Source organism: Camellia sinensis, chromosome 6 (genome assembly GCF_055761805.1).
Source record: "Camellia sinensis isolate YWXY chromosome 6, ASM5576180v1, whole genome shotgun sequence".
NCBI lineage: Eukaryota > Viridiplantae > Streptophyta > Magnoliopsida > Ericales > Theaceae > Camellia > Camellia sinensis.
Window position 1 is genome coordinate 164,536,851 of NC_138966.1, and position 12,912 is coordinate 164,549,762.

Sequence of the window (12,912 nt, forward strand, 5' to 3'; positions counted from 1 at the left end):
CCGTACGCGGTATGGCCACTATGAGTTTTTGGTGATGCCATTTGGGCTCACCAATGCACCGGCAGTATTTATGGATTTGATGAACCGGATATTCCGGGAATTTCTAGATCGTTTTGTAGTCGTCTTCGTGGACGACATCCTTATCTTTTCACCTTCAGAGGAAGAGCACGAGGAACACTTGAGGGTGGTGCTTGATTTACTTAGAGCCCATCAGCTTTATGCTAAGTTTGGGAAGTGTGAGTTCTGGCTAGAGGAGGTGAAGTTCTTAGGCCATGTAGTTTCTAGGGAAGGGGTGTCTGTTGATACATCCAAGACAGAGGCAGTGCAAGATTGGGTACAGCCTAAGAGTGTGTTTGAGATCCGCAGTTTTCTGGGATTAGCTGGGTATTATCGCCGGTTTGTAAGAGATTTCTCCAGATTAGCTTCGCCTTTGACTAGATTGACTCGGAAGGGAGTCAAATTTGTTTGGAGTGAGACTTGTGAAAAGTCGTTCCAGGAGTTAAAAGTTAGACTGACCACTGCTCCAGTATTGATTATTCCAGAGAGAGGGTTGGGTTATACAGTCTATTGTGACGCCTCACGAGAGGGTCTGGGTTGTGTGTTAATGAAAGAGGGAAAAGTAGTTGCCTATGGCTCACGTCAGTTGAAAATTCACGAGCAGAATTACCCTACACATGATCTAGAGTTAGCAGCTGTGATATTTGCCTTGAAGATTTGGAGACATTATCTTTACGGTGAGAGGTTCGAGGTATTCTCGGATCATAAGAGTCTGAAATATCTGTTCACACAGAAAGACTTGAACTTGAGGCAGAGGAGGTGGATGGAATTCATTGAGGATTATGACTTTGAATTGCATTATCATCCGGGAAAGGCCAATGTGGTGGCCGACGCCCTTAGCAGGAAACCTGTTGGTGACATAGCTAGTATAGCCATCCGAGAGTGGGAGATGTTAGGTGCACTTGGAGAGTTTGATTTGCTTCTGGGCGAATCCGTTGAGGCTGCGGCCTTGTTTTCTGTTGTTGCGCAACCTACACTTGTGACTCGAGTGTTAGAGGCTCAGAGGGGCGACCTTGAGGTAGAATCCCTCCGTGAGAAGATTTCTGGTGGGAAGGTTGAGAAAGGTTTGACGGTGTATCCCGACCTGAGTGTGAGATACCGAGACCGTCTGTTTGTGCCGGAGTCTCATCGAGAGGAGGTACTCCGAGAGTTTCATCATTCACGCCTTGTGGTGCATCCGGGAGGTACTAAGATGTATCGGGATTTGGGTCGCCAGTTTTGGTGGCGGGGTATGAAGAGAGATGTGGCAGCTTTCGTATCTAAGTGCCTTACTTGTCAGCAAGTGAAGGCCGAACATCAGAGGCCAGCGGGTTTGTTGCAACCCTTGCCTATTGCCGAGTGGAAGTGGGAGCATGTCACTATGGACTTCGTTGTAGGTCTTCCGAGGACTCAGCGGGGCAGTGATGCTATTTGGGTGGTTGTAGACCGGTTGACTAAGTCGGCGCACTTCATTCCTATGCGTGTTAGAGATTCAGTAGGTCATCTTGCCGACTTGTATATTCGGGACATAGTGAGGTTGCACGGGGTTCCAGTGACGATCGTCTCCGATAGGGACCCTCGTTTTACTGCCAGATTATGGCAGAGCTTGCAGAGCGCCTTAGGTACTAAGTTGACCTTTAGCACAGCTTATCATCCTCAGACTGACGGGCAGTCCGAGCGTACTATTCAGATCCTTGAAGATATGCTTCGGGGTTGTGTTCTTGACTTTAGCGGGTCATGGGAGAGGCACTTGCCATTAGTGGAGTTTGCCTACAACAACAGCTTCCAGTCTAGTATCGGTATGGCACCGTTTGAGGCCTTATACGGCCGACCGTGTAGGTCTCCTGTTTGTTGGGCCGAGGTGGGTGATGCACCTCTGTTGGGTCCGGAGTTAGTGAGGGAAACGACGGAGAAGGTTGAGCTTATCCGTAAGAGGCTTGTTACAGCCCAGAGTCGTCAGAAATCTTATGCCGACCGTAGGAGGAGATCTTTGGTGTTCGAGGTGAGTGATCATGTCTTTTTGAAGATATCACCAAGACGGGGATTGATGAGGTTTGGGAAGAGCGGGAAGTTGTCCCCTCGATTCATTGGTCCTTTTGAGATCCTTGAGAGGATTGGCGAGACTGCTTATCGTTTAGCTTTGCCGCCGCAGTTGTCCGGAGTACATGACGTGTTTCATGTGAGTATGCTTCGGAAGTATGAGCCGGATCCATCACATGTATTGGATTGGACCGATTTAGTAGTTGATGAGGATGTCTCGTATGAGGAGAGACCGGTTAGGGTCTTGGATAAGCGGGATCAAGTCTTGCGAGGCAAGACCATTCCTTTGGTGAAAGTTTTGTGAAAACATCACGGGGTGGAGGAAGCCACATGGGAACGTGAGTTGGAAGTCCGCGAGAAATATCCGGACATGTTTATTGATTTGTAATCTTGTAGTTAGATTTTGTCATATTGTCGAACTTTAAAGCTTTTTATATATGTCTTAAGCTGTAAAACATTTAGAATGTTTTGGTTAATTGAAATATTTTGGAACTTGCCTCGAAATGGAAGTTTAAGGGAACATTGTATATATTGAATATATTGAAAATTGTTGAAATTGAAAGAAAATTGCATAGTGATAATGCAGGTTGAAATATATGGTTGTTTTTCATATTGTGGCATGCCTCTTTGTTAAGAGATGGAATGGCCGGTGTTGGGTCAAGTTGTTTATTAGTGAGTTATCATATTGTTGGAATTTGAGAAAAACTTGTTTTCGAAACCTTGTGCTTAATTTCGGGGACGAAATTCTTTTAAGGAGGGGAGATTATAGCGACCCCGGTCTTTTCTCTTTAAATTATTGTATCCGGACTTAGGTTCCGTGGATCCTGTCATTACTTATTGGTTGTTGTTGTCCTTTAATCTCTTTGTATTTGAAGTATAGGTTGGGTTGGGCGGGTCTGTTACAGGTTGGTTGATTTTAGATGCCAATAGGTGATGCCCAGATTTTGGCCTTTACGCTCGAGCGGAAGTTTTAACGCTCGAGCGGTCCCTTCGTTGTTGCTTCTCCGCTCGAGCGGTAATTTTGACGCTCGAGCGTGATTTTCCATCTCCCAGTATTTTGCTCTGCAGTCCTTCCGCTCGAGCGGTAGTTTTTACGCTCGAGCGTGATCCCTTGTTTTGCTCCTCCGCTCGAGCGGGGAGTTTGACGCTCGAGCGGGTGTCAGCGCCTGCAAAACTTCTGGAAGGGTGCAATCGACGCTAGAGCGGCTTTCTTCACGCTCGAGCATGATTCTGTGTCTTACGCTCGAGCGGGGCTTTCTACGCTCGAGCGTAGAGTCGATTATATCAGTCCGTGATTTCACTTTTTGGATCACTTTTTGACCTACTTTTCCTTCATCACTTTTAAAAACCGCCCCTGGAGTGTTTTTATCTCTCTCTCTCCCTCTACACACCTTCTCTCTTTCGATTGATCTACTTAGAGTGAGTTTCTACCTTAGATCCTTTATTAAAAAGGTAGAGTGGGTTGAGGGCTTCGTTTTAATCTGAGAAACTTGGGATTTGGAGCACGTTGGTCTTTGGTCTTCATCTCCATCTTCTCAATACGGGTTATTTTCTTCGAGGTAGGGATTTTCCTACTCCATTTTATATGCTTTGTTCTAAGTTTGGTATTTCGATAGGTTGGGGACACTTTGAAAATTTTGGGAAAAAAACCTAGTTGAATTGCTAAATTGATTTGAGTAATTAATTTAAGGAAATTGGGCAATTTGGTTAAATCCATGAAATTGGGGAATTTATTGATTAAATGGTGTAGTTGGATAATATAAATCACTCGCCTATTAAATTGTTAGTATATTTATATTTTTCCGAGTATAGAGATAACTGTTTGGGCTATCGGTGGAGGATAGTCGTGCTTGTTGTAGACATTGCATGCGGATTAGGGAAAATTGAAACTAATCCATTTGTTAAGTCATAAATTTAGACTATTGAATTAATACAGAAATTACATGTATTGATTGAGCATTGCATATGCATATTGTTTGGGAGGAGATAGGGGATGTACTCCACGGTTTAGGGGAAGATAGGGGATGGACCTCTAAACCGGATTTTTGTTTGGGAGGAGATAGGGGATGGACTCCATTAGCACCATTTTTATGTGTGCTTATTATATTGAAGTGTTTTTACATGATTATTGATACAGCACTAAAATGTGTATCAAATGGGAAGTATGAAGTGTTTCGTTATGAGCATGAGTCTCATTTGTTTTGTTGATATTGGAAGTAATGTGAATATGATATATAATTCACTGTTGTAAGTTTGGCCAGGTTCTGAGCCATGTTGATAATAATGGAAAGTGAAATGTGTCTTAGACATTAGTGTCATGAGACTGTTTAATGATAAAATTGATTATCTTGGTTAACCATCTATTGAATGCTATAGCTTTATTCAATGCTTATATTTGGTTTAGTATTTTTCTACTGGGCTGTGGCTCACCCTTTATGGGAACATCATTTTCAGGTTCAGGTGATAAGCTACCTCCACGGACTTAGCCTGGAAGGATTTGATGTTTGGGATTTTGAAGACTTGTCTTTAGTTATATGCTTTATTCTGTTATTTTTGAGATTTCATGTAAACATTCAAGCCTAGGGCTTAATTTGTAAATGAGTTAGTACTCATCCTTTTGTGTCCAAGTGTTAGCTTGGAAAGATGTAAGCCCTTAGGGCATTTATTTTGATGTTGCAGGATGTTACATGTGATGTCTTTCAATAAGAATACTCTGATGAATAACTCAAATGGTTCGTTTTCTTTTATAAATGCATGTTAATGTTATGGTTAATATGGGTTTATTTTGAGGGCGTCACAAGAATTCACCATGTTTCCTAACAATTTACCTAGTTTGATCATGTTTTAGTTCATGCATGTTATGTTTTGAATCATCTATAAAGTTTAAGTTGAGTTTGTGCATAATTGGTTTGCTCTTGGGCCATGATTTCTTGAAATGACGCTTTTAACATGTTGTTTTATGGGTTACCAAGTGTTTTCTAGGTTACCAAGTGTTTTCCAAAGTTTTGGCCCAGAAAAATGAGTTTTGGTTGGTTGATTGTTGAATTTCATGTTTGGAGGTTAATCTAGATTTTCCAGAAATTTGACCCACGCTCGAGTGGGGACTTTCACGCTCGAGCGTGAACCCTGAGTACATGCACTCCGCTTGAGCGGCGAGATTCACGCTCGAGTGTGAAATGCGTACACCCAGAAGTTCGTGTGTTTTGCAGTCCGCTTGAGTGGGGGAACCCACGCTCGAGCGAGACTCTGAGTCTCACGCTCGAGCATAGGTCGAGCGCTCGTCGAGCGTGAAAATCTTGCATCCAGCACTTTTGTCAAATTTTATAGTCCGCTCGAGCGGGGAAGTCCACGCTCGAGCGGAGCTTTAACATCTGCATGTCCGCTCGAGCAGGGAAAGCCACGCTTGAGCGTGGACCTTATTTCAGCAAATTTTATGAAATGTTTTCCATTGAAGTCTTGCATCCTCATTCCATCCTAGGCATTCCTAGGCCATGTTTTAGACTCCATAATGAGGATTGAAGGTTAGAAACACACTAAGAGCAAACGAAACAGGTTGTGTTCAATTCGAAAATATGTTTCAAGTGTGTATCTGTTATGTGTTCTGTAAGTCACACGCCATACACTGTTAACCAATCTGTTCCGTCTGTCTGTCTCAAGGCCAACTGTGAGTAATAACTTAGTAAAGTTACATTCAACTGTATTTATTTTCTGTGTGATAAAATGAGATCTGTTTTCTGAAATGATATGTTCTATACAATGAATGATTGTCCAATTTCTGATATGTATTCGTGACATCCTTAGCATCATGTGATATCTGTTGGCTGTTACCCGGTATTGGAGGTTCCTTTATGGAACTTAATCTGTTAGCACTCTGTTACCCGTACCGGAGGCCCCGTCACGGGGGCTCAGCATATTTCTGTTCTGTTCTGTTCTATTACCCGGATCCGGAGGTTCCTTTATGGAACTGGTTATTCGTAACCTTACGTGTATACGTTTTGTTCTATTCTGTTCTGTTACCCGGATCCGGAGGTTCCTTTATGGAACTGGTTATTCGTAACCTTACGTGTATATGTTTTGTTCTGTTCTGTTCTATTAATGCTAATGGATGAATCACGTATGCTTGCGCATGACTTATGATTTCTGTCTGTATATGATCTGGACAAATTATGATTTTGATATGAAACTGAATTATGATTTTTGAATCTTTTCGGACTCATTCATTGAAACCCCTTTACTCTGTTATTGTTCACTGGGCTTTCGCTAACAGTTTATACTATATATGTAGGTGAGCCGGCGTGTGACCAGGGCCAAAGTTGACGGCCTTCGTTTCTATTTTTGTCAGCCGACCGTTGTGCCTCCCAAGGAGGTCCCGATTGAAGTCTTTTTCCTTGGCTGTTTTTGTGCTTATGCTAGTCTCTGTGACTACCTTGTAAAGTCAGGTCTTGGGAAGTTCACTTCTGCAAATATTTTGTAAATATTGGTGTCCTTGACTGGCATGCTTATGTATACATATAAGTGTTGAAATGTTCTGTCCCATGTATGTTATCACAGCTCATTGGACCTTGTCTATTTTGTATAATTGCTTCCGTAGCCCCTTACTATTTGCTAATCTCTTCAGAGGCCTCCGGTAATTCACGGATTACTGGCCGGTTACGATGCTAAACCTATAGGGGCGAGTTTGAGTTGTGACAATAGTATACATCATGGATGTGTGGTGTGAATATAATCTAAGTTGCATACGGTCCGGATCAGTTCCATGCCGGAACCATGATGTGAAATCCGAACATGATCCTCGAGAAATGGTTCCTCAATTTTCCAATTCAGAATTGGACAATGGATTCAAAAATCCGATCCAAACCTATTGGATTATATTGGACTGATTCGATTTGCGGATTCTACGGATTCCTTATTCTCAATGACAGTAACCAGATGTACAACAGAGAATAGGAAAAGAAAAAAAATAGGTTGGAGGGTAGGCTTATCCTAAAAATTCCATATTCAACCTCTTCATAATTACTTTTAAAGCTTTTATTAATTTTGCAATTTGAGAAATATTTCATTGATTTACTAATATTTTTAATTCACTTCATGTTGATGTAATTTTATATATACTATTACCAGCTTTTCTTTTCTTTTTTCTTTTTTTTTCCCTTGTCCCTCTATAAGTTTGTATAAAGAAAGAGATTTAGCCACCAAAAAAATAAAATAAATGGATAAATTACACTTTGCCCCATTTATGTTTGGCTACTTTCTCACTTTGACCCTTAAAGTTTATTTTTTTCTCACTTTAGCTCTTCATATTTCAATTTTTTCTCAATTCACTTCTAAAATTAATTTCTATTAAAAATCAAACAAAAAATAATACATTGATCGTAACATGGCATAAAAATATTTTATTATATATAACTTGCATCTCTTAAATAAACTTAAATCTCAATATAATAATATATTTTTTATGTTATGTGACAGCCATTATGATATTTTATTTTCCTAATTTTGAGTATAAGTTAACTTTAAGAGTAAATTGGAAAAAATTTAAAACATAGAAGGCCAAAATGAAAAAAAAAAAAAAAAAACTTAGGGGCTAAAATTAGAAAGTGACCAAACATAAAAGGACCAAAGTGTAATTTACCCAAAATAAATTCAAACACAGGTCCGTGCTCAAAATTGCTGTTCAATGTCAAGGAATTAACTTTACATGTTACTATTACTTCATTAACCCCTTCTCTATTTTTCTTTTGGACAAGGCTTTTCTCCTTGTTAGAGGATAATTTGAATAATTTATTTTGTACTTCTTTTCAAATAAATAAGCACAAGAATAATAAAGTGCTTTCTTCAATATAGACCCACAAGAAGTTTGAAAAATCTAATCACCCAATAATTTTTCAGCAACTATTTTAAGTTTCTAGTTATACTTGACGAAGGACAAGCTTAAAAAATAAGAAGAAGACAACTCATTACTTGACTGTCATCAAAACAGAAGCCTATACAATTAAGACCCAAAAATAAACCAATATCCACAAGAGCGATGGCTCTAAAATAGCACCTCAAAATATGTATTACTTCGAAATCTTATTTTCTGCTGGAGCTCCACGACAACTTCAGCAATGGATGAGAATAGGCCCTAAACAATGGAGTCCAATTGAAGAGAATCCGAAAAGCTGTTAATCAGATTCAAAAAACACCTCTTAGAAACACTAACACAAAAATGCTAGGATTTTTTTTTTTCTGACTATTCAAAAAAATAAAAACAAATTTAGGCATCAACTTTCACACAAGCAATGGTGACCATTTTTTAAGCATACCAAGATAGAAGTAAAATTAAATGTAAATTACAATTACTTCCATTGAAGTTTTAGACAGATACAAAAGAAAAAATAACAAAAACAGCCCCTTCTCTCTCTCTCTCTCTCTCTCTCTCTCTCTCTCTCTCTCTTTCTTTCACGCATGCATTATTTTGTGTAACAAGACACCAATCGAGGCTATTTCAAAGGCCTTCACAGTTCCAAATCAAATCATGAAGTATATGAAACCCTGAAAAGCTCTAATCTGGTAAAGCTGGATAGACTGAAATTGGGGATGGCTATTGACAAAATAACAAGAATGGTGCAGTATGCTCACTTAAAAGAGACAACCTTCGGAAGAGAAAATGAATATGTGGCAATTGTAAATGCCTCCAAAGTGGAGAGAACTACAACTCACTTGATCTTTTGGGTGTCTTATTTTTATTTGATTTGCGTTTGAACATATAGACATAAAAGCAAGGTTGTCCATGTAAAGAAAAGAAAAGAAATCTTTGTGCATTAAACATATAGTGTTGAAGGAATAATAAGATATACTAATTTTACCCTTCTCGAGCTTCTGATACACATGTTAGGTATTTCAGGATTCCTAAATGTAGCATCTTTCAGATGGTAAAGAACTAACCGATTCTCAAATTTCAATAAAATTTCACCATTCTTTGAAATGCACAATCATGTGTAGTGACAAATTCTTGACACTACAAAATATGGTATTGTGAACAACTTAGTCCAAGTTTCTCTCTCGCCATTCTTGTTCATTACCCATACATCAACACAAGTTGAGAAGTTGCAGAGCACATGATGCATCCTTTTAAAACACACAATGTCAAATCAATAACACAATCCCCATAATCAGGTGGCACAATTGCTCCATACGTTTCCTTCTCCAAATCAAGAGAAACAATTACCCAAGAAGAGTAACTCAATTCCGTATCAACATGGGTGACCCAATGGAGAGCCTGATTTGTAAATTATCCTGAAATAAATGGATGCGGAGGAATACCATAACGAAAGTCTCCGATCCTCCTCCACAAATTCGAGCAAGGATCCTCTAGAGTTTTTTTTTCCCTAAAGTTTCCTGGAGTGGTGTGTTGTATGGTTGAGATTTAATGACAAGTCACATCAATTTTTTAGCATTAAATCTCACCCATACAATACACCATTTTAGGAAACTTTAGGTAAAAAAAACTCTAGAAGATCCTTGGTGCACAAATTCCTTCTCAATGAATAAACAACCACCCCCACGCCCACCCCTCTGGTTCTGACCCTCACTAAAGATCCTGACCGCCTTGTAGTCATCGGTAGACTTATCATAACCAAACCCACATGCTCTTGTAAACCCATTTTTAGCATCCAAATTTGGCAATATCTTGTGTTTCCTAGTAGATGGGCTCCATAATGATTACAACATGTCGACTACCAGACCAAACCAACCCATTACGTGAACCTAAAATAAAAACTGCATTACCATCCACTTGAAATGGACAATCAAGCTCAACGGCAGTTTCTTCATCATCATTAGGTTCAGGTTGTTTATTACTGAATACAGAGTAAAGAGAACACGACTTCAAATCCAATTCGGGAATATATCTCAGTATCAGTCTCTGCTGTATATAATCATCATCATCGGTCCTAGATGACATACTGAGATGGGTTTTCACGAATTGGGGACTTGAAATCAAAGAACGCCATGATTTGGAAACGCACCTGAATTACAGTAGAGACTTAACGGGCAGTCTCGAGAGTATCTCGTCTTCCGGTTGGCACTGCACTTTTCTGGGTCTTGTCGATCCTCTCGAGTTCTCCATGATTCGAATCGCTTTCGATCGCCATGGATAGTGGTGTTGTGCCTGTCATGGTGTCTGTGCTAGGGTCTTGAGATTCCCCTTAAAACTTCACAAAACAATTTTGAATATGAAAAATTAATTTTAAACTGCTTTGAGTTTTTGAAAATACGAATTAAAATTGTATGGGATTTGAAAATACTCCCAAGTTTGGTTTTATCAACTTATATCTTGAATAATTTGAGTCAAGAATAGGAATACCTGAAATTTACAATTTCAATTCTCAAATGACATGATAAATATTAAACTTTACATGATTAAATTTGTAATTAAAAAAAATTAACATGAAATTTATTCAGAAAGATTTTGAAGACTTGAAATAAATAAAGGAATACAACATCTATACACAATTAATCAAACATCATATTCATCAACATAGTAATAATGATATTAATACAAGAATAAATTTCAAGTCTTTACATGAAATCTTATATAAAGTGCTCACAAATTTGTATAATATAATCGTACAATTAATTAGCCAAAAGAATCAATAACCTAAACAACTCAAAAGAACATTTACAAGAAATCAAATTGCTGCTTAGACCAACTCTACCACTACTATTCTCTTCAAGTTTTCTTTATCATCAGGTGGTTCTTATTGTTCTTTCAGTTTCTTCATCAGGTGTTGGTCAGTTTCTTCATCAGGTGTTGGTTCCACCTTGTCTTGCTTCTTTCCAGTTTTAATTTCTTCATGTGGATCTTCTTCTTCTTTGTCATCTTCCTCTTCTGGAAAATCATGGTAAGTGTAGAAACTAGCAACATATGCAAAGATAAACAGATTGGCTATGCTCACCACCACTAATGCAGCATAAAAAAGATCCAAGCGGCTCTGATTCACAGTGTTTGAAATCCAACTTCCATCTTCAACTCTCAACTTCTCGACCACCACATCTAATATCATAGTAAACTCTATGTTCGGTATTTTTCCCCATCCGATCACAGCTTTAGTGAGTACGAGCGTATATCTCTTCCTCATTGACTCTGGAACCTGATACTTGAAGAAATCCTCCATACCGTCACGAGCTAATCCATCCATGATTCCCATCAGTACAAACTGTGGAGAGAGCCAAAATACATATATTGGTGCAATGGCATCGAGATGACCTAACAAGCCGTGTTCTTTCAAAGATTTTAGCCTTATATTCTCCACCAACCAAGCAACTTTACAACAAGCCAAAGCGGCAAGCATTCCTAAACCAACCTTCATTCCAGATGAGTATCTCCCATTCATTCGCTCTATTCGTTGTTCAAATACCATCCTATACAGAGGTTCCACTGTAGATGTCGCGAATCCTGCCATAAGACGGAAGATTTGAATGGGGAGTTGAATTTGATGCTGCTTTTTTCGTAATACGAAATGAAATGGCCTGTTCATTGCATATCCTTGCGCAATGAAAAAGGTATTACTGTTGGATTTGATTACCCCATACAAAAGAAATGTAGCTGCGATTGGAACCATTCTTAACAGAAGCTTTGCCTCCTCAACCTCATCCACTGTGCAATTAATCCATCCAATGGGAAAGCAGTGGAAATTGTGTGGCACATTTATTGCAGCATTATTGAGCCACCTGCGCAAGTGTCAAAGATGTTAAAAACTACACAAATTTTACATGAATACCATTTCTAACTTTATTTCAAATATAATGCTATCATAATTTATACATTTTGTAAAATGTTTCAGTATTTTTTGAAACAAAAACAGATGCCAACCAAGTTTTGGTTTATAGTTTTTAAATTTCTATAAAGGTAACATAAAAATGTATACACAAACTTTATGATCATTGTGTACTCACCGACAGTGATAAGTGCGCATCGTCCTTTTCTTGGGACCTCGAGGTGTCTTCTGGTTGTGACATTGACCTTGAGGTGTCTGATCTTCATCCCCATAGTTCAATTCTGTACCTGGATTAGTAGAGTCAAGATGCCTCTTTAAGAATGCAGCCAGAAAGACCCGCAACATGTTTGTGAGGGGACTTGCTCGCAGTTGAGGGGGGAAAAGAATGCGTATCCAATAAAAAATATAGCGATTCAAATTGCCATTACACATGCAGATATCAAAAACTGATGAGACAAATTAGGAGCAAAAATTGACGATACAAAAACCCAAGTGATGCCACCTGTAGTTCCAACTATGTTGCAGGTATTTTGAATAATATTCTTCTGACGTTTCCTTTTGTCTTGAATCTTTCTTTGGGGAACTTGAAACTTCAAGAAACCAAATTTGATTTCCTTCATTTTGGGTGGATATCTTTTGAATTTTATTTTACCGAAGGTGAGGGCTCTCAAACATATTCCCTGACCAGCCTTGGCAAGAACAATCAAAGCTAATCCCTAATAGAATGGTGAAGCAGTTAGCTTTGAAAAGCATAATTTCTCCCTTGTTGGACATGACTTTACACCCTTGGAAAAGAACCGATCAGGAACTGACATTACTAGCAACCCCAATCCCTACATCAAATCGTCTGCTATTCATTAGTGAGAGACAAATTTGAAAAATATTTTAAATTAATTTGGACCAGCTTTGATGTAAGATAAGTGTGTATGCATCTTGACTCTAATTTTGATGCTAGATTTGAGTGGTTTCCAACTAAAGAATCATCGTTGGTGGGTTGGCCACCCTAGGTTAGTGGTTAACATAGTCCGAAGAAATGGTCAGGGTGTTTGATCAAAGATTTAATTGCATTTTGGAT

At 38.9% G+C, this 12,912-nt stretch overlaps 1 protein-coding gene and 1 pseudogene across 1 annotated transcript; both read right to left on the reverse strand.

Moving 5' to 3' along the window:
* Window positions 1-8,033: 8,033 nt before the first annotated feature.
* Window positions 8,034-10,186, reverse strand: LOC114312373 (F-box protein At1g15015-like; annotated as a pseudogene).
* A 151-nt stretch (window positions 10,187-10,337) lies between these two features.
* LOC145793776 (protein NRT1/ PTR FAMILY 5.4-like) lies at window positions 10,338-12,182 on the reverse strand. Its single transcript, XM_082876649.1, has 3 exons — window positions 12,016-12,182; window positions 11,078-11,790; window positions 10,338-10,423 (listed from the first exon to the last, which is right to left on the reverse strand). Exons 1-3 carry the CDS (start codon window positions 12,180-12,182, stop codon window positions 10,338-10,340), a joined length of 966 nt encoding a protein of 321 aa, XP_082732775.1.
* Window positions 12,183-12,912: the final 730 nt, after the last annotated feature.